The 22,204-nt window shown below is 43.9% G+C and overlaps 1 protein-coding gene across 1 annotated transcript in view; it reads left to right on the forward strand.

Moving 5' to 3' along the window:
- Nucleotides 1-22,204, forward strand: part of erbb4b (erb-b2 receptor tyrosine kinase 4b) — a gene marked incomplete at its 3' end in the record, with an annotated part of 188,909 nt that overhangs the window by 129,867 nt on the left and 36,838 nt on the right. The window contains 4 exon segments of the mRNA XM_080019820.1: nucleotides 1,539-1,671; nucleotides 5,086-5,208; nucleotides 5,931-6,029; nucleotides 11,162-11,347. Coding sequence (XP_079875946.1) covers nucleotides 1,539-1,671; nucleotides 5,086-5,208; nucleotides 5,931-6,029; nucleotides 11,162-11,347 — 541 coding nt within the window.

Below are 22,204 nucleotides of genomic sequence, written 5' to 3' on the forward strand. Positions count from 1 at the left end.
TAGATAGATAGATAGATAGATAGATAGATAGATAGATAGATAGATAGACAGATATTTAGATGGATAGATGACAGATAGATAGATTGATAGATAGATTGATAGATAGATGATAGATAGATAGATAGATAGATAGATAGATAGATAGATAGATAGATAGATAGATAGATAGATAGATAGATAGATATATAGATAGATAGATAGATAGATAGATAGATAGATAGATAGATAGATAGATAGATAGATAGATAGATAGATAGATAGATACATGGGTAGATAAGTAGATAGATAGATAGATAGATAGATAGATAGAGATGAAGGGAGAGAAACTTGCGATTGCATTTGAGCACGCTCCCTCCTGCTTTTACCTTCCCCCCAGTCGTCCATTTAGGGAGCGAACATTATAGTGAGTCTAATAACTTGACAACACGACACGCGGCTCTTCTGAGCACTTTGCTCCCCATTTCGCAGCTCAATCATCTCTATTTTCCTCTTCAAAAAAAAAAACAAAAAAAACACCCTCTTCTTTCCATGGAGCAAGAGAGAGAGACAGCGAAAGAGAGAGACAGGGGGAGGCGAGATAGAGACAGGGAGGACTTTTTTCACACGGCGGGGGGGGGGCAGTTGAGGGTGTGATAGCATTTAATGTTCTTTCCTTAGATCTTGGGGGAGACTTGGGGGGAGGTTTTTGACTGACATGCTGTGTTCTCCCCAAATTGATTGACTTATTTTGGGGAATCGAGATGGTTATTGTGATCGGTCTGAGCTGGAGGTGGCGGTGCCAGAGGTGTCACGTGGGTTACGTTCACAGTGCGGGTTTAGATTTGACTTTGAAGTTTTCTTCCACCTGTCAATGTTGATGTAGATTGAAAAACCGCCAGGACTGGATTCGATAGCTTAATTTTAAACTTGCCGACATGAATCGGTAGCACTGAATTGGTATTTTCATTCATGCCAGGGCAAAAGGACTGCAGTGATATGCAGCAGTGTGAAGGTTCTTTAAAACACCTCAATTCAATCCAAATTCAAAGTCATGTTCAACAATTGGCTTCGGAGTTAGGCGTCTTGTCATTTTTTCAGATTGCCGGTTGGATCCCCGGCTCCTCCTGGTCGCTTGCTGAAGTGTTCTTGAGCAAGACACTTCACCATCCAACTGCTCTGAGCCTTGCATAACCGCCTCCATCGGTGTAGAAATAAGTTTCCCCTCTCGGTCTGATCAATGAACTAATGAAATACAATGTGTTTCCTGTTCTGTGCACGTATGTCTTTGCTGTGCATAGTGGTATCTGATATGGGACAAATTTTAAAACAGATAGAAAAAACTACCCTGATAGGAGCTACAATTCAGGATTCAGCCTCAAGTCCTGTGTGAATGAAGTCTTTGATCCTTCCCCATTACAACTTTCGCTGAAAAGCGTACCTGAAAAAAGACATTTTAAATGAACTAATGTCGGTTTCTCCCTCAATCCCCCTCTTTCCCTGGCGCTCTGCAATCATGCTTTTCCTCCACCCACCCCGCCCATCCCAACCCCGACTCGCAGAACACCTCTGATCGCAGCGGGGGTGATCGGCGGCTTGTTCCTGGTGGTGATTGTGGTGCTGAGCGTGGCGGTGTCCATGCGCAGGAAGCGCATCAAGAAGAAGAGGGCCCTCCGCCGCTTCCTGGAAACCGAGGTGAGAATCCGGGAGAGTCAGCGAACTGAGATCTGAATAAATAAAAATAATAATAATAAATATAAAAAAAAAAAATTGGCGGCAGTAGCTCAGGAGGTAGAGCGGGTCGTCTAGTAAGCAGAAGTTTGCGGGTTTGATCCCATGCTCCTCCTGGTAGCGTGTTGATGTGTCCTTGAGCAAGACACCTAACTGCTCCCCAGGCACCGCCATATGGCAGCCCACTGCTCCGAGATGCGTCAGATACTAGGATCGGTAAATGCAGAGAAATTGTGAATTTCCCCGTTGTGGGACAAATAATAAATAAATACAATAAAAATCTGAGGTTAAAGACAAGAAAATGGGTGTGACCACCAAACAGCTGCTTCTAGTTGCATTCAGTCATTTTGAAGGGAAGGATCAATCTATCTATGGAGCAAAAACACAGGCAGGAACCTGGGACTACCCACATCTAATCATAACCCAGTCATAACAGTCCAAGAAGTCTGAATCCAACCTTGAGTCCGTTTCCCTCCGTTTTTAGAAGCCAGTGCTGTATCAGGGTTCCAATGTTGGCCCTTTCTTGGTCGGACAAAGCCATTAAAGGTGCTTCTGGGAAAAATTGTCTCTCAGAGGATTTTCAGCGGCGTAACCGAATAGGTCCAGTCAATGAAAATCTATAGAGGAGCTGACTTTCATTGCGCGAAAACATTGTTACCTTTGTAAGGAGATCCGATCTCATTCCCACGAGATCAGACAATGGGCATTACTTAGTTCATGTTAAGGACTCAATTAAAACTGATAAAGGCAAAGCACAGTTTATTAGTGTACGTGTGTGTATAGAGAATGTCTCTATACACAGTGTGAGCATACGATGTGCTTGTGGACAAGCCAGAGGTTCAGGTGTTCACTTAGCCTTACTTAAGAGGGAGCAAGGACCTCGCCATTGAAAAGCTCTTCAAATGAGAGGGGTGGCGGCAGAGGAAGATGAGAAGAGGAGAGGAGCATAGAGGAATGGTGAGGAGAAGAGGGGACAGACAAAGATGGGATGGAACAAAGAAAAGTGGGGTTTGGCAACATTAAAAGCCCTTAATTTTCCCCTGTCAGAGGCAAATGGTTTTATATGGCTGCTCTCTTCCTCTTTACAGCAGGAAAGCACCGGTGAAGAGTCAGGTTCTTTGCCGCTCATGTCGTTATGAAGAGCGCGGTGCCATTATTGCTGTTATTAGTTATTACTGTCCTCGCGTACCTACTCTTCCCCTTATGTGCGCTTCTCTGTCTTTTTTTTTTAAACACAGCAGAGTACCTATTCACATGTGCACAGGCACACGAGCCTCGCTTCTTTCACACTATGTACGCAGCCACGGGATCGGCTTTCAACTCGCGCCGTCATCAGTACATTACACATTGAAAATGGAATTCATTAAATCACCGTTCCTTCGGTTCACAGTGTATTTGTGGAAGTATGAGTGGGAAGAATCCAGCCGCCGCTCACCATGCTGAAATACCATGAAATGGTAATAGAGAGGGAATAATATATCATATTATATATATTATTCCCTATATAATAATATATAGTATGTTGTGCAGGCTTCAAGGATTATAGGACTGTGATGCGCTGCATAAATTCAGCACCACGGCATTGAGTGCAGGAGTGGACTGCACTATAGACTTGTAGTGCAGTGTAGTGTAGCGTATAGTCATTTCAGAACCACATCCTTAATGGACAGTTCCCACATGCAGTGGTCCAAATCCAGCAGCTCCCAAAACTCAATGCTACTGCTGAGTGCTGTCCCTACTGCTCACTCCTTCCTCTAGTAGCATAAAGGACAAGTGGTAAAATGGGACAGGCAATCTGATTGGATCTCATTGGTAGCGTCAACACTTAGATTTTTGACTGGACACTTCCAGATATTTGACTGGACACTTCCATGCGGCAATGTTTACACCATATTCATATTATCAAGAGTGTGAGATCCACTGGTGAGACCTACGTCTCTCAAAAGCGGAATTGAGACAATTCAAAAGGGTGTCTGGAGTAGAACCTCTGGATGGGGTGGCAGTAGCAGGACATTTCATGGGATTCCTCATGATCGAGGAAATGCGGCATTTCACAACTTTTGAATGGAAAAATCCATGACACTTAACATGGCTGTCACCAACAGCTTTAAATATGTCATCCGCAAAACCCTCCCTGTCGTGTGAGTTCATTTTATGAAGAGAATCCATCAGACAAACAAGTCTTGATTGAGAATGTCCTGATCTCTTCACCTTGTTTGGGCCACTGGAGCCTCATTAGCTGGAAAGCCATATTTTTCCCCTAACGCTGTTCTTGGAATAGATAGATAGACAGACAGACAGGCAGACAGACAGATAGACAGACTGACAGATAGACATACACATAGACAGATTTTGTTTTTTTTAGTCAGCCACGACATGGGGGTACAGGGTAAGTTGACCAACTCCCAACCCTATTTCCTCTACCGAACATTATGCTTCATTTCTCTACCTCTTTCTCTCTCTCTCTTTCTCTCTCTCTCATTCTCTCTCTCTCTCTCTCTCTCTCTCTCTCTCTCTCTCTCTCACTCTCCCTCTTTATATCCCTCCTTTTCTGTAATTCCTCTCCTCTGTCCTCTGGCACTGCCTCGTCGGCCCCCCTGCCACAGCTCCTCCTAGGCCTCTCCCAACTACATACATGTTTCTCTCTCTCTCTCTCTTTCTATTTTGCTCTCTCTAACTCTCTTGTTCTCTCTCTCTCCATTTCTCTCTCTCTGGTTACCACCCGCACTCTCTGCCGCCCTATTCGTGTCTCCACTTGAGCGGTAATGAGACCAATGAAAGTGTGCGCTCCTCTTCAAGCTCCGCAATTATCTACCTCACACCCGCACACCCCCAGATGCTCACACACACACACACACAAACACACACACACACACACACACACACGCACGCACACACACACACACACACACACACACACACACACACGTACACCTTGCCATCTCATTTTCTCCTTTCCCCCTTGTCTATCCATCTCATCCTTTCTCTCTCTCTCTCCCCCCATTCTCATATTCAATGTGGTACTTGTGAGTTTAGAGAGTTAATAGGCACACACAACTCCCACAGCAGGGAACATAAGGATCCAGAAGATTGCCTGGCGAGCGTGGGTTGAACATGACTGCCGCTGATTGGGCCAGGGGCTTAAAAATGTCATTGTAATGGTATCCGCCGGCCGACGGGATTGAGTCTCGCGTCGCACTGGCGCGTGACCTTTCCGTCTACGTTTGCGAATGGGGAAAATACAAATGGAGGATGAAATGAAATGAAATTATAAGGGTTGGCCATTGGTGGCTGTGGTGGTGCTGTGTGTGGTGGGTGTCCCTATCAGTCCCTGCACTCGTGTATCGAATGTATATGTTGCCGACTTTGCTGTTTCAGCTGGTGGAGCCCCTCACGCCCAGCGGGACGGCGCCCAACCAGGCCCAGCTGCGCATCCTCAAGGAAACGGAACTCAAGAGGGTCAAGATCCTGGGTTCTGGGGCCTTTGGCACAGTGTACAAGGTAAAAAAAACAAAACAAAACAATAAAAACACCCAAAATCACACAAACACACACTCACACGCCCGTTAGTCACGGTATGTTTCTTAGGATGCAACAGCGGAGGTTCGAATTTTGAGGCTGAATCTGTCCTTCCAAATGAGGAGACGTGACAGGGAGAGAGGGAGAAGGAGAAAGGGAGAGAGAGAGAGGGTAAAAAAGAAGGATAGCAGGATGGTTAAGGACAGAAAATGAGAGAGGTGGCTGAGTGGGTTAGAAAGGAAGGAATAAGTTAAGGCAGACGGCGAGATCCCGGGGTGCTCAGGGTATATTAACCAGCCAGATGAAACCACTGTCTGGGCTGGAGATGGGAGCAGGGTGAGGTGGGGTGAATCTCAGACTTGGGGGCAGATGTAACAGACACTGAATTTTTTAGCACTCCAATTGAGGTCAGTCGCAACAATTACTTTGGAATAGGACGAGAAAGTCGTACCATTTTTAGGTTGTGAATTCATTGAAAACGGCATGAGAATGATACGATGTGATGACCCTTTGGTATCTAATCGCTCAGAGAGGTATGAAGACATTCACTGCAACAAATCTAAAGTGTGTTTGATTGTGTGTGTGTGTGTGTGTGTGTGTGTGTGTGTGTGTGTGTGTGTGTGTGTGTGTGTGTGTGTGTGTGTGTGTGTGTGTGTGTGTGTGTGTATGTGTGTGTGTGTGTGTGTTGTGCGTGTTTCTCTCAGGGTATCTGGGTGCCAGAGGGTGAAACGGTAAAGATTCCTGTCGCAATAAAGATCTTAAATGAAGTCACAGGACCCAAGGCCAATGTGGAATTCATGGATGTGAGTATCTGCTCTTCAAGAGCAGCAAAACTTTATATTTCTACATTTTAGACAGGCACCAACGACACCAGCAAGTTCAATCCAGATTCAAGAGTTTCCAGTTTTTCCAAGAAATAAATGATACAGTGCCTTCTTTGTTCAATACACAGTGAATACAGGACGACATGATTCCTCAATAGCATTGGAAGATGATTTGTTGTACATTTCAAAAGAAAAGGCTTCCTAATTGACTGGCGCTCTTTGAAAATTCCTGTCGGGCCCTCTCAAAACCACAATTCGCAAAAATGGCTCCCAAAGCTTGTATGAAAGGCTTGTACTATACAGTACATTTAAAGCTGGAGTGCGTCCCGCAAATCACCACTGTGAAACAAGGCTTTTCTCAACCGCGCCGAGACTGTCATAAAAACCCGCTTCTGACGTAGAGGAGACCCAGAAAATCTCTTAAACTCTCACACACACTATTCACGCACACACACACACACACAGACACACACAGATTCATACAAGCTCAACCCCTGTACGCCATAGGCTCCCACCCCAGAGTGGAAGAGAATAATGTCCATAAAACATTCAGCATCCAGCTCATTTAAAAAAGAAAAATGGATGCACAAAAAAAATAAATAAAATTATCTTCTCGTGATGATGCAAGGCGGATGAAATGACGCTCACTTTGAGGAATACAGAGAAATGTGGCCGAAAAATGGGAGGGGAGCGTTCGCCTGTGTGATGTAGGCGGGTCGTCCAGGCGGGTGAACAAAATCATTCTCAAGATCAGGGCTATGGGCTTGTTTTTAAGCCTGCACGGCGCTTATTTCCAAGGACGAAAACAAACCATGGCTTTCCAAACCGCTACAGTCGTTTCTCACCGCTCGCCGTCGCGCGTCGGCCGCCTTCCCTCTCTGCGCTTTGTGGCTCTGGGAACGGTCGGGAAACCATTTAAGGAGCAATCAAAACGCAGCAGAACAATTCATCAGGTGACTCCCCGAGAGAAAGGGAAGGGAGAGGTGGGAAATACCAATGCCACCCCCTCTCCGTTCGCCAGCTTCTAGCTTGTCAATGAATAGTCATTAGGAGTGCTGTCAATGCTCTAATGGCAGAGGTGCAGAGAGCATTGGAAAACTGTACTCATGAGCACCCTTGCTCGGCAAGTATTGCATCTTAGTACATCTTAAGTTAGACTATTGATGAAAGTACCAGATTAAAAAACGACTTCAATGCCCTACTCGGCCTTCCTAGTGCTACAAAGGACAAGGCAGGTATTAGTGGTGGGCGTGCTGATTCCTTTCAGGGACACACGTTTCTTTGATTGAGTTCACTTAAAAAGATGAATTCACTGATTCGTTCACCGATTCACAAACGATTTTCGGTGAGTCTCACGTTCCCGAACGACTGGTTCTTGCTCAATGAGTGCTCCCTGCAGGCGACGTCCCTGCAAGGAAGTCTGCTGGTGTATAACGATGTTAAAACAAGTTTGACACCCCACTTTGTTGTTGTGTACAGGCTACATATTATTTAGGAAATACAAATGTCCATGATAAATTTAATTAGTTTGTGCCTGACTACGATGTACTACAGCACGAGACTTTTAACTACGGTGAACAGACGCCCCGGATTGCTTTGGTTTTGAGCTGCATGCCCCAAGTCCCGACAGATACAGTATCTGTAAAACACTGAAATGTCCCGGTTTCAACATTCACTCCCAAATCGCCCGGTTTTCACCGCAATCAAAATTATAATGATAATCATAATATACTTTAAAATGCTGCAGAGTATTGGTCGTGCACGGTGGAAATGCAGAGATAAAATATAATATAAAGATGGCTAAACATAAGCAATAATCAAATAAATATAGCTGTAGGAAGCAATACACCAGCTTAGTCGTATTCAGTCTATCTATCTATCTATCTATCTATCTATCTATCTATCTATCTATCTATCTATCTATCTATCTATCTATCTATCTATCTATCTATCTATCTATCTATCTATCTATCTATCTATCTATCTATCTATCTATCTATCTATCTATCTATCTGTCTGTCTATCTATCTATCTATCTATCTGTCTGTCTGTCTGTCTGTCTGTCTGTCTGTCTGTCTGTCTGTCATGTCTGTCTGTCTGTCTGTCTGTCTGTCTGTCTATCTATCTATCTATCTATCTATCTATCTATCTATCTATCTATCTATCTATCTGTCAGTGACGGAAGTTGACGGTTGGTGTTGCGTAGGGCCATAATGACGTATTTACGAGGCTTACGAAACAAATTCACGTAATTTAAGTGGTGACGCCTTTCTGTGGATTACATTTCCGGCAGGTTTTATTTCCATGAGTTGGAAAAATGAGGATGCCGTTCAGTTCGTTCACTCCAAAGATTTGGCTGAAAAAAAAGAATCGATTGCGAACAACCCAACACCAGCAGCCATTCCTCATTCTAACTCTAACCTTAAAAAAACACTCTACCCGCCCCCAAAATAATGTTATTACAATATCTAATGCCCACCCACGTACAGTATAATATTATTATTACCCAAATAGATATAACTTTCAAACAAGTTCTGTAGTTTGGCCTCTGTTAATTCCAGGGTTTTGGTTGCTACAAGGCTTTTTTCGAAGAACCTTTTACACCAAACGTGGATAAATGAGAGCCCTGGGAACTGGGACATGTACTTCTTCTACTAATCAAAAGCCCAGCAGACTGCTTGCTGTCTTTGGTCCTTTTCCCAAACGGGGGTCCACAGCTCGCGGCAAGTCACAGCTCGTGGCCGCCGAGGGCACTGATCACTGAGGGGAGGAGGGTAAATAAATGGCTGAACCGCGGAACGCCGCCCCGAAAGTCACTGCGCTCGCCCCAGCTGCCGTCTCCCGTGGCGTTTTGATGTTTCAGCCTTTACGAGGCGCGGGACAGATAAACACCTCCAGAAGGCGGAAAGCAACCGCAAGCCGTCGCAGCGTCTTTGTTGTAAATTATGCGTGCATATTTCATGGTTATGAGTGAACTGAGAGGCAAAGTGATACACTTCCCTTCTTGTTTCAACTTGCCAAGCATTCCATTGGACTTTCTTGCAGTTGTTGAATTGAGTGGCATTTGATAAATGGATTATTTTTACATTATAGATGATAGATGATAGACTTATAGATGATTATTTAGTCCAATCGATCAATAGGGAAGCGAAAAGGGAATCTATCGTGATGTCATAGACAAAAATCCTATCCCATTATACTATAATTTGCTCAAAACGGAAGCAAAATTGATTACACTTCATGAGGAAAGCCCAAAGTTAATGCTCAACTCTGTATAAACCAACTATAATTTGACTTATAGTCAACTTGAGATATTCAGGCTGAGCTGTAGCATTAAAGAGTGTGTTGCTGTTTGCTATGGAGTATTTTTTGCTATTGTAGCTTTCACCATTTAGAGCAGTGTTCTCAAATGGCGGTACTTGTATCCTTGTGGTACTGCGGGTGTACTGAGGGGTTACTTTAAAAACGATGTTAATAAATATTAGTTACTAATAATGTTTAAAATAAACACCCACGAAGCACATACAATCCATCATTTATGTTAATTGTCTTTTTTTTTCCAAAGCCAGTCCCCTGAAAAAAGATCTACACGACTCAAAAAAGGTTTGAGAACCGTTGGTCTCGAGTGAATTGAAATGGCACTGAATTAGACAAGACTCCTTTTACCATGTCGAAAACAGAACCGCTCTCATTGTTCAATGAAAACCTTGCGTTTTCAGAAAGGTTGGCGATGAGCCAAGCGGGCACTCTGTCTTTTACAAATACATCTTGTCCAGAAAAGAAATCTTGTCACATCGAGGTCAATGAGCACATTCAATAAAAGTAACGTTCTGTATCATAAAGAAAATCTTCATGAGGTCTCGAGGTTATAAAAGAGCGGGGAGAGTTGAAGCGAGGGGGGTCCGGATAGCGCCGCTGAGTGATAGATGCACTCCCCGAGCCAGAGGTCCACTGGGCTTTTCTGGTGGAGAGCTGGAGGATTCCTCCCTTTCCTCCACACTACCATGATTTACCACCAACCCTATTGGTATCAGCGTACATCTCCAGGCTGATAAGCGGGGATTGGATTATGCAAGCGGCGTGATGCATTGGCCACATAAATGCTACACAATGCCCTCTCTCTCTCTCTCTCTCTCTCTGTCTCTCTCTCTCTCTGTCTCTCTCACAATACCGACTGGTCGGAGAGCAGGTCGTAAGTCCGAACGGTCGTTAAACAGGTAGGTCGTTAAGTGCGGAGTACCTGTAATTAGTTATAATAGGTAACTCATACATCTTAAGCTCGATTATACTCAATTGTGAAAAATATAGTTGCAATGAAAAGAGTATTTCATGAACAGGCAAAGGAATACATCATCCTTCTCTTTACACAGTTCTCAAAACCCTTGGCATGTGTGCGACGTTGTGTAGCGGGAATATGTCTGGTCGAGGTGAGGTGAAATAAAATGATTGTGACTCATAGAAACTTGCTGCTCTCCTAAAAAGAAAGATATGCTGTTACACAAAATGGTATTTCTTGAGGTCTTTGACAGTTAAATCTACATTTAGGATTGAGGACAACATATGGCCATTGGCCATCATTTTGACTGAAGTCGCACCGTTGGGACACCAATGCCAATCCATCAATGCCACTGATATACACACTCACACACTCGTGTCTTTTGACAGTATTTGGATGTCATGTAATCAAACAACAAATGTGTGTTCCTGGATTGTAAGGTCTCGGGAGGAACTGTGTCAGGATTGCCTTTGTTATTTAAAAATTATACAAACAAAATAATATAAGAGCAAAGTTAGCAAGTAATAATACGAAAATATCGAAGTCAAAAAAGTTATTGAATCAAGCAAAGTGAGCAACATCAACGAAGTGGACGACGTCAACTGAGTTCTCAAAAAAGAATACTAGTATAGTCAAGCCAGTTAGCAAGGTCAACAGCTACATACATCTTCAGCGCTCACAAATTGTGGGGGAACAAGACACGGCCGTTCTCTGCTTGATGCAGATGCGAGTGTCAGTTTGGATGAGGGCCTCAGAAAGTCGGCGGCGAGGGTGACACCGATCTCAATAAAGGACGATTGTCACATGCCTGAGTTCGTAACCTGTCTCCACCCAGGAGGCCCTGATCATGGCCAGCATGGAGCACCCCCACCTGGTGCGGCTGCTGGGAGTGTGCCTGAGCCCCGCCATCCAGCTGGTCACCCAGCTCATGCCCCACGGCTGCCTGCTGGACTACATCCACGAGCACAAGGACAACATCGGCTCCCAGCTGCTGCTCAACTGGTGTGTCCAGATCGCAAAGGTGAGTCACGCTCCACCTTCCATTACCTCGGTTACTTTAATTATCTTAACGGACCCTTTGACTGGCTGCGTGTTGGGCTCATCGATATGCTCGTTGGACTGGCGATAAGGCTGGCTTGTCACTTGACTTGTTTGGCGAGGATTTGGATGTTTGATTGTCTGGTTGTAATTATAGGTATGGCTGTTTCCGTGCTCAGTTGCTAGGCTCCTTGGCTGGATGATTAATAATAAAAGCACCAAAGTGCACAACTACAGCCCATAAACAATGCAGACATTTGACAGAGCTCTCGCTCACACATCTCCGTAGAGGTCCACCTCAGGAGACTCTCTGTTCAGAACTACTTTATAAAATCACCTTTTCCGCTCATCCAACGTCCTTTCCAGTACAGAACAATAACCTGACGGGACCTGGGACCCGGGGACCCTCAATCCTGAGCATCACAGTGTGTGTGTCAGCCTTGAAGCCATGCGTGAACAATAAGTCAAATGCGGCTTATTTTTTAAGTACCTCCAGTTTCCCTGAGGTTTCTTGTTGTTTGCACTGTAATAAGCTGAGAATTGCGTAGGTGGGTGAGAATTAAGAGGCCTGTGTTATGCCGATGTGTGTGTGTGTGTGTGTGTGTGTGTGTCTGTGTGTGTGTGTGTCCAACTTAGCTGTGGTTCAGTGATTTCAGACACAGCGATTCGCCCTCCACACAGTAGAGGAATGGGTGAACAACTCAAAGTGTACAGACGGCGCTTTCATGGTCAAAGTGCAAGATTCTGTGATTCAGGTAAAAAGGAATACGTCTTGGCACTGAGGCAAGGTAACTCAAATTGTGCTCATTTTCAAGTTGTGTCACTCCAAATAAGGAATGATTTTCCTGTTCGTTTAAATGGAGGAGTGACTGCTCTTATATCACGGATACCGCGAGTCCACCTTCCCGCATATTGGGCTATTTTGACCCCGGCGGTAAAACATCCAACTGCTGTTAAGCGTTTGGGTTAACCGGACACCAGTCCTGCCGTCTGCATCGCACCGAGCGGGTGCGATGCAGACGGCAGCTGCGGTGCTGTACTCTGACTCTCCGTCATGCTGCGAGACTGTGAATTCCGCCATGCGCACAGCGGCGGCAATTTATCACATTCACTCGTCGACAACAACAGCGGCGCGAAAAAAAAAGAGAAGCGGATGGGATCTCCTACGTCGGTTCGCAATAAATAAATATCAACCCGCTGTGAAACAACTGTCAACACAGGGAGCTGTATAATTCATAAATGGCTGATATTATGATGCATTATTCACAGTGTTAAATGTATCCACCATCCACTGCTCAGTGTTCTCTGCTAATTGGCTCCAGCAAATGGGGCCTTGGTTAATATGGTACGTGTGTGTACGCACAGGCTGCAACACACACACACACACACACACTAATACACACATTCACACAATGAACACGTTCAATAATGTCACAACATCAGCATGCCTTGTGAATTGCAAACACTTCAGCCACGTTAGTGCAATGCAGAATTTGTAGCAGACGTGTTCAGCTCCATTAGGACCACTGAGGCCCTGGCGGACGGTGGCTCAGCCTCGGCATCTTCAGTCCCGAGATCCTCACATTTGTGTTCAGAGTGAACGCATCGATCATGAAGGATTCCGCCCCCGCTGCCAACCTGCATAATGAGATGATCAAATATTAAATTCCTTATGTTTACAGCGTTATAACATGAATATTTGAACCCTCATTACTATCTTAATATTTGCAAACCTCCAGAATAGCCGGGCTGCCTCTCCGGTAGTGACAGTGATGCTTTTTGAAGGGAGGCTTCTGCCTCCCTGCAAGTGGCCTCCCCTCCCCCCTGCCGTGACCCACGGAATCGGACCCCACCCTGCTCCCCCACTCCACCCGCCACACGCGCTCCTTAGTTATTAATGGCAGCCGTGAGATTCATGCTAATGAGAACATTTGCAGGATCCGTGCGATGTAAGATGCCTTCTATGTGGAAGGGTTAGGTTTTAATTATTATTCCGATTACTTTACCCTGTGTAAGCATCCCCCGTCGCCTGTAGGAACTCCTCCCCCTTTAATTTGACATATACATGTACATATACGCGAAACAGCAGTGGTTAGGATTTTCTCAACACGTCCATGTTAGCTCCTCTTTTTCAAACTGTTTTGGTTTTCTCTGCTCCTTTGCGTCTTCGTTTCAGTTTAGTTTTAGTTTACTGTAAACAGCTCTTCGACCACACCCATTTCCAATCTCGTCTTAAGATTTTTCATATTTTAGCAACCTGTTCCAGTTTGGTTATAGTTGTATCTCAATTAAGAGCCTGTAGGTTGGTAAAGCAGGTGATATCGCCGTCTAATGGAATTAATTCCACGCTGTTGGACACCGACATCGATGTAAAAAGGGAAACATGCGAGGCCACAAAAAGATGTCAATAAAACCTGAAGAGTGATTTCAACAAAATGATGTGGGGAAAAAATAACTAATAAGAATGAAATACTGTTAATTACATTCACTTCAGTTCATTTTAATCTGATATTAATTTTGGTTTTGTTCTCGTTCAGAAAGAAAATCTTCTGTTTTTATTGTCAATTTCCAAAGTGATTTTTCTTTTTTGTCCAGTTTCTGGTAACGTTAAGGACTATAACCTTGTTTCTCGCCGAAGAACAATAGAAGCCACCGTCCGTAGCGTCCACAAAAGAGAACGGATTTTCGATGTGTTTACCCTGACACACGGATCAACTCACAAAGGGTGCACAACGTCGCCGAATAAACGGCATATATCTCTCCTTTCACGCTGACCGCCGAGCTGCAGATCACGGCCGCTTCAGGCGCGCCCGCTTTTGACGCACGGAGCGGGCGGCAGATTAAATGTGTCGAGCCTTTGATAAGAGCATCCCTCAGAAATGTCAAAATAAAAAATAAAAGAGGTAAAAAACAAGAGATACTAAGTCAGAAAGTGCCCTCCCACTCTCATTGATTCTCTCTTTCTCTCTCGCTCTCTCTCCCTCGCTCTCTCTCGCCCCTCTTTTCCATTTTGCGCACTCGACGTGTCTTTGCTAATTAATAGCCAAGCTTTTTGTGGTCAACTTTCAGTGCCGTTTAAATAAATGCAATTCAATGTTGGCAGGCAGAAGAAAGGTGCCAAAAGCTCAAATCTATCTATCTATCTCTCTATCTATCTATCTCTCTATCTCTCTATCTATCTATCTATCTATCTATCTATCTATCTATCTATCTATCTATCTATCTATCTATCTATCTATCTATCTATCTACGTATTAAATAAGAAAAGCACTGCTCGCTTTGAGGTGGTCATATTCAGATTGTCACTAAAGGCTTAAAAAAAATTACATTGTTTTTTTGTTAAATAAAAAAAAGTGAAGGGTGTCGTATTTGTCCTCCTGCCGGAAACACACAAGAAAGGTTTTGTGCAATAATGGAACTCAGTTTTAGCATTAATCTTAGATAAGTTATTAATAATACTAATAATACTAATATTACTACAACTACTACTACTACTACTACTAATAATAATAATAATAAAATTTATAATAACAATAATAATAATAATAATAATAATAACGATAATAATAATAATAATAATAATAATACATATAGCTACATATAGCTGCATATAGCTGCATATCTCTACAGTCCAGTTTAGTCGTGTTTGGTAGGTATTACAGTTTTCTGGGTTCTCTGAAGCGCGGCACGATTTTCCCAGTTTACATTGAACGCCGCATCGGCTCCCCCTGGTCGTCTCCTGGTTGCTCGTCTTGGGGATGAACCATTATGTGATCTACACAGTGCAACCCTCCTGTCTTTGAAACAACCGTCTGTTAGCCTGTAAACCAGAACTTCTCATTGTTCGAACTCACCGTGTTACCGTCGATACACAGACACCTACACACACACACGGTTTGTAAGCACGACAGAGCGATGTAGTCTACACTGCGTAGCTCTGTACGCATTTCATTGTTTTTTCTGTAATTCCTGCTCCGAATGCGGATCAATATGGATGAAGGTTGAACCATGACATTTCTGAGACGTGGAGGACAATATTTTATTTGTAAAGCACCTTTCATAAAAAATTTCAGCTCAAAGTACTTTAGAGACATTTATAATTAATAATTGACAGAGATTAATGATTTAAAGTAAATGAAGAGTAAATCTGAGGAGAATTTTTTTTTTGTTAATAAAATAAATATTAAATTATAATATGAAATTTAAAAAAGCAACGGTGAGAAGAACACAATCATATTAGTCAAATGCCAGAGTAAACATGTTTTCAGATAAATATGTCCACAGAGCCTGCTCCTCTGATAATTTGCGGGACGGTGTTTCACAACCACACATAATTAATCCCTGGAGGGATATTCAGGCGTAAAAAAACCTGCCAGGTCGAGAAAGAGCTAACACATATGTACACATCTATCTGTACAACGTCAATGTACAGTAGCACAATGCCAATTAATGATTAGTGAGCCCAAGTCCGTTGGCGGTATGGCAGTTTGGCTCCGTAAAGTATAGGTTGTCGTGCGTCGCATTCCGCCCCTGCCAGTTGAAGGGGTGAACTTTGACTCCGCTGTTTGGAAAAGTGTAATCTGGTTGTTCATCTGATTGCTGCCGTGTTAGACGGATAAATTGTCAGTGCCAGAGGATAGACTGGTAGACAAAAGGCTATTAGGGCAGTGCTGACTCATATTTGCCATGCCGTCAGTCAAAGGCACACACACACACACACACACACACACACACACAGACACACACACACACACACACACACACACTCAGGCAAACCCTCTGTCACTTTCCCTCTCTCTTTCGCTCTCTGTCACTCTCTCTCTCTCTCTCTCTCGCTCTCTCTCTCTCTCTGTAACACACTCAGTCAGGCAAATGAAAGCAGGGGACAGCCACACTGTCTTGTGTACACATACTCGCACACACGCACGCGCTTGCGGTGCAGACTGTGTGTTTGTGTGTGTGTGTCTGTGTGTTTGTGTAGGGGGAGAGAGATTGATGTGACCGGGTGAGGCGGGTGAGACGGGGTGGGTTGATGACTGCGGGTGGCACAGACAATGGATGAGACCGGCGGCTTAGATGGACAGGCCTAGACTAATGACTGACTGCCAGACTCCGGATAAACGCACACACACACACACACACACACACACACACACACACAGACACACACACACACACAAACACACACGCACACACACGCTGGCACGCACATCCGCATCCTATGTCTAAACAAATGTACACATTCTTCACATGAAAGCAAACACGTAACACAGGAATGCAAATGGCCCCCCACCCACACACACACACATATATGTAGGTACACTCACACACACTAATAAAGTATTTTGACACAAAAGATCCTTCACATGTGATCAGCACTTAAAAGATGCCGCCCGCCCCCCCCAATCTTATTTACCTTCTCTATGTGGCTGAATCTTCAGCTACGCACCACTACACACACACACACACACACACACACACACACACACACACACACACACACACACACACACACACCATTCCGAGGAGCACACAGCAGCACTGCCTTTATTGGTTTTGAAAGACAATTTTTTTCTTCTTCTTCTTCTCCCGCACCTCAGCACTGTTTTTCAAACACAGAGCGCTCGCCGTTCCACATCGGAGTTTTTTTGGTCTGAATTCTGTTTTAACATTCTCTCTCATCCTCGACTGCTTTGAGTCTTACTCCCCATCCAGCAACCCCTCCCCCAACCACTCCAACCCCCCTCGCAAATCACCCAGCGCAATCTGCCTTCTACCCACGCCCTCTACGAGAAGATCCCTCTCTTTTCCCCGCGTCCGCCACGCAATTCGCAGACAGCTTTTGGGGGTTTTGGATCTCTCTGTGGAAAGGTTCTTTTCACGCTGTGCGATGTCGCAACGTTTGCCGGGCTTGTTGATAAGTCCCACAGCAAAGCTGTCCATGGGCGCGAGTTTGGCGTGCCGTCGCTCCCGTTGGCCCCGGAAGGAAAATATGGTGGATACATCAATAAACAAAGAACGCAAAACTATGCGTCTCGTGTAATGAGGATCGGTTCGCTAAACAAATAAATACGGAGAGCAAGCTGTCGTCCTCAAAATGAAATGGAGGGAGGGAGATGACGACAAAAGCAACCCAGGCTCGATTCCCTTTCAATTAGTCGCCCGTCACTCAGACACTTCCTCACCGAGGCCTGTTGGAACTAGCTCAAGTCCTTCCGTGTGTGTGTGTGTGTGTGTGTGTGTGTGTGTGTGTGTGTGTGTGTGTGTATGTGTGTGTGTGTGTGTGTGTGTGTGTGTGTGTGTGTGTGTGTGTGTGTGTGTGTGTGAGCAGTATCTATAGTGTATATGGGAATATTGTCTGTCATCAAATGTGTGGTAAAAACTTGATGGCCATTAACATCTCTTACCGGTTTTCAGTTAATTTTACAGTTCTACTTCCATGTATCTATGTCCCTATTTTTTCTTTCTGACAAAGATCAATTTGATAAGATAAGACTGTGGCAGTTCCGCCTGCCACACGGCACCCGAGTGGCATTTTCAGGGCCATCCAGCACAGAGACACAGACAATGGAGTAGAAACACACCAGTTGATTGTAGCAAGTGGGCTAGGTGGAACAAGCCCCGGAGCAGATGTAATACATGTCATGACAAGGGCTCTTCTCCTGTGTGTGTGGGGAGATAGGGGTTTTACCTGTTGCTCGCTAGACCAATCAACGAGTACCAGGAATACAGCCAACACTGATCCTGGGCTCACTCACCAAGACCCAAGACAAGTATGGCTGCTCAAACCACACCATCTCCACACCAGAAAGACTTTATTAAATCAGGGAAATCAATAGCACGTTGTCTGGTGGTCTCCGGTGATTCAGACCACAACTAAAGTACTGTAAACTCACTTAAAATTATAAACAAACTTAACTTAACTACACTTAACTAGCTCGCCAAATTCGGAACAAAAACACGAAAAAAACACCAATCAGTGTATTGATTTTGAGTAAATAATATAGTAATATGGTTATATTAATATAGTATATTATATGTTTGTTTCGTTAAGTTTAGAGTTTCGATGAACCATTTGGGACTGATTTGGATCTTTAATGGAAAATGATTCATGTGTCTCCCGAACGAGCGTCATTCTCTTGGGGTTTGGTTGAATGAATGATTCTAAATTAAATTAAATATTAGTTAACAGCAAAACGTTTTGTATTTGTACATCGTGTCTGTCTTTGAGGGTGACGATAAGCTTCGGTCCAACTTTGTTCCACACACTTCACAGCTAAGGAAGAGATTGGGTCAAATGTGCCCTAAAAGACGGGGAAACTGTGTTGCCATGGCTACCGTAATCACTGGTGGACAGAGTAGACAACTCCATGACTTGAGTAAAAATATCCCTGGTCGAGCTTTAGCTCAGCTGCAAGGAAGCATTTCTCATTCCAATCCCTAGTATTTGGAAGTAAGTATGGGAATACTACTATACCTACATTTTCTTATGGCTGAGCTCTTGGTAGTTGCACCTTGTCTAAACATGCTTTCTAAACTGTGCTCTGGTGGTTCCGTAAACTTGTCTTTTGCTGTTGCCATAACAACCGTGGCCAACGCAGGTGGAGTCAAGCGACTGAATTATGACGGCATAGAAGCGGTGATGATGGTGTGAGAGAAAAATGCTTACGATCATTTATTTTGAAGACAGAGAGGGAGGGTTTTTTTAAAACATTGTCTCTGTTTTCCCAGGAACCCCCCAACTTTATGTAAAGAGAATGTCAAGTTCTTTCTCTCAATGTCAATTCTAACATGGAAGAACCAGATCACATTTGGCGCTGTTTACCTTGTAAGGAGATGAAGAATAACCCCAGGGGAGCCTGGAGGTGCATTGTAAGGGACTGTAATCCGCGTCTGCCAGGTCATTTACACGTTCCTGTGAATTGACTGTTTGAGGTTGGCATCCAGGGAGACAGTTGAGGGACACAGACTTGTAAATGACTTCTGACCCAAGCCACACCCTCTGTTGTTGTATAAAGCCCTCTTCATCAGAAATAAGATTAGACTGATCAGAACACTGCTTTGGAGCACTACTGAATCTTTCTCTTTATTCTGCAGAATAAGTCATCTTGAATATTCTCGGTTTTTGTTTTCTTGTGGCGGGCAGATGAACCTCACCGATCACTGCAGAAGAATTTCTTCCACAATGGCCACTCCCTCAAGACATTTGGGAGTGAACCCTGACCCCCTAACCCTTGAATTTCAAAGTAACAACGGGAGTCCAGAGGAGGATATGTGTCATTCAAATTCACCACAATGGCCAAAAATAAACATGCTGTACTAAAGTACAGATCCTTGGGAAAAAGAGATTAGGGAGTGAACCTATCTACCTTAAATGTAATGTATTTTTGTCTTGTAGTTCACTATTCACTATTCATTCCCTATCTCCCCACCGACATCCGTCGTTGTCCTTCAACCGGTCAATGAGCTTTTACAGCGGCTCCTCTCCAGGCCACAGAAGGACTCACAATAAATAATAAGCTTTCTGAAACAGTTGACAATGTGCTTTACATGGCATTCAGCATGAATAAAAACATACAGTTAACGTTTGTGAGTGCACATTTAAGGCATTGATAATTCATTCACAGGTTTAAAAAAAAAGGGATTTAAGTGAAGCAATGGTAATTATCTAGTCAAGGACACCACGTCATTGATTTAGAATTTTAGTCAGTCCAATAACACATCAATATTGATATGTGTATAGTTATGTTTGGCTCCGCTCCATTGGCCGCTCCCACCTGATTGGACGAGCACTTTTCTTATAGAAAACAAGGAGGCACCTTTGACAGTGCATCTGTAAAACAGCTTTGAACGGCAAAACGTATTTTGCCAGTCAGATATCCTTAGGTAGGGTGTTCCCTAGATTACGGGCTCTGACAGAAAAGGCCCCCAGACTGCTTTGAAAAACCCATCCGAGCGTCCTAAAAGTAGCCACAATTGCCGCTATTAAGTATTTTTATTCCTGATTTCGCCACTGCTCGTTCTAGTGGGAGCCGTTTCAGTTTAGATCAAGTACGCCGTACGTACTGGCCAGGGCCATCTGTTGTGTTGTTTGTTTGTTTGTGATTCCCCTGACACATGGAGTGTGTGTGTGTGTGCGCGTGTGTGTGGTTGTGGTCACGTAATGTCTCCCCGGCTCATTGCATGTTTATATGACCACTCCATGAACTTATGTTCTGTCTTTTTATCTTTTCTTTTTTTCCTTGTTGCCTTATACTGAGCACAGCTAACACCGTGTATTATCCTCAATACTCGCCAATGTTGACACCACACTGACCAAGAAATTAATTAATTAATTAATTAATTAATTTCATATTTATTACATTATTATATTTCAACAAGGTTGCATAGTAGTGACTCTAGTCTTAGGATTGTTGTGGTGGTTAGGGGACAGGGGGTCGTCCCGGGATCATCCCCCAGACCTTTTAAATTGTTAAGTGCACATTATGAAAAGTTCTACGCTCTTCATAATTGAAGGTGCATTTTTGGATAAATTGAGGCAAAAGAATTAGACTTTAAATATGGCCGCTCAGCGTTGATCGATGATTCACAATTCACCTGACTCCTACTAAAGGAGGCTCTGTCGCTGTCTATTACGCTGTCTCTCAGAAACCTAAAGAGGGCTTCCGTAACTTTTGTACCCATAGGTTCTTCCCAGTCGAATTTCCCCCCAAAAGCCCATATGAAACTCTGAGACAAATGAGAAGGAACATAATATAATAATGTAATATAATTATATAAAAATAACAGAACAAAACATAATATCTGGGGGCACCCAACTCTCAAATAGGGGTACTCATACCCCTCGGGAGAGTGCTCTTAACTCTTAACTTTTAACTCCAAAAGTTAAAATAAATGTATGAAAAAATATTGGTTATATATAATGTTGAAAAAAAACACATAAGGACACACATAGAGTACATCATTTTTGTAAATGTTCTTTTTTTTTCTCCCAATCCCAGTGAAGGAGGTACTCAGCTGCAGAATGATCTTAGAGGGGCAACACTACTGAAAAAAGTTTGAGAACCACTGGCCTATACAGACTATGCCCAGAGCCAACCCTGAGACGACTGATAAGCACATACGTAGACGCCCATGGGCACCCAAACATAACCATACACACTTATACACAAACCAATGCTCCAATGGCATCACTCAATGGACGCACACACATGTAATATCCAAAGAGATAAACACCTATTGGAAGAGGAGTCTCTTGCATACTATAGATCTTGGCGTGCATGTACACACACACAATTATGATGGACACGTGCTATATCACACCAAACATGGACACACTCGTTCAAACACACACACACACACACACGCACGCACGCACGCACGCACGCACGCACACACACACACACACACACACACACATAGCAGCTCAACGACTTATTCTAAAACAGAGATCCCTGCAATACTGATAGCAGCTTTCGGCATCCAGCCACACACACAGTGCTTTCTGAAATCTACCTCTATGGGCGCTGAGTCAGGCACATTTTGTGCCTGTGTAGACACAATGCTGTCCTGTACTCACACACACACTATGGCAACCGCACGCACACATACACACATACACACACACACACACACACACACACACACACACACACACACCCACACGACTGCTTGGAGCGTAGACAGGTATGTATTATTTACTGGGACCAGAGGAGACAAGGCAAACTCACACTGAGTAAACACTGTCTGGAAAGGAAGCCGTAGTTATATAGAAGTGGTGGAGGGGGACAGGAAAAAGTGAGGGAACAGAAGTGAAATAGGGGGAAAGAAAAAGGTGGGC

Source organism: Zeus faber, assembly GCF_960531495.2.
Source record: "Zeus faber genome assembly, chromosome: 18".
NCBI lineage: Eukaryota > Metazoa > Chordata > Actinopteri > Zeiformes > Zeidae > Zeus > Zeus faber.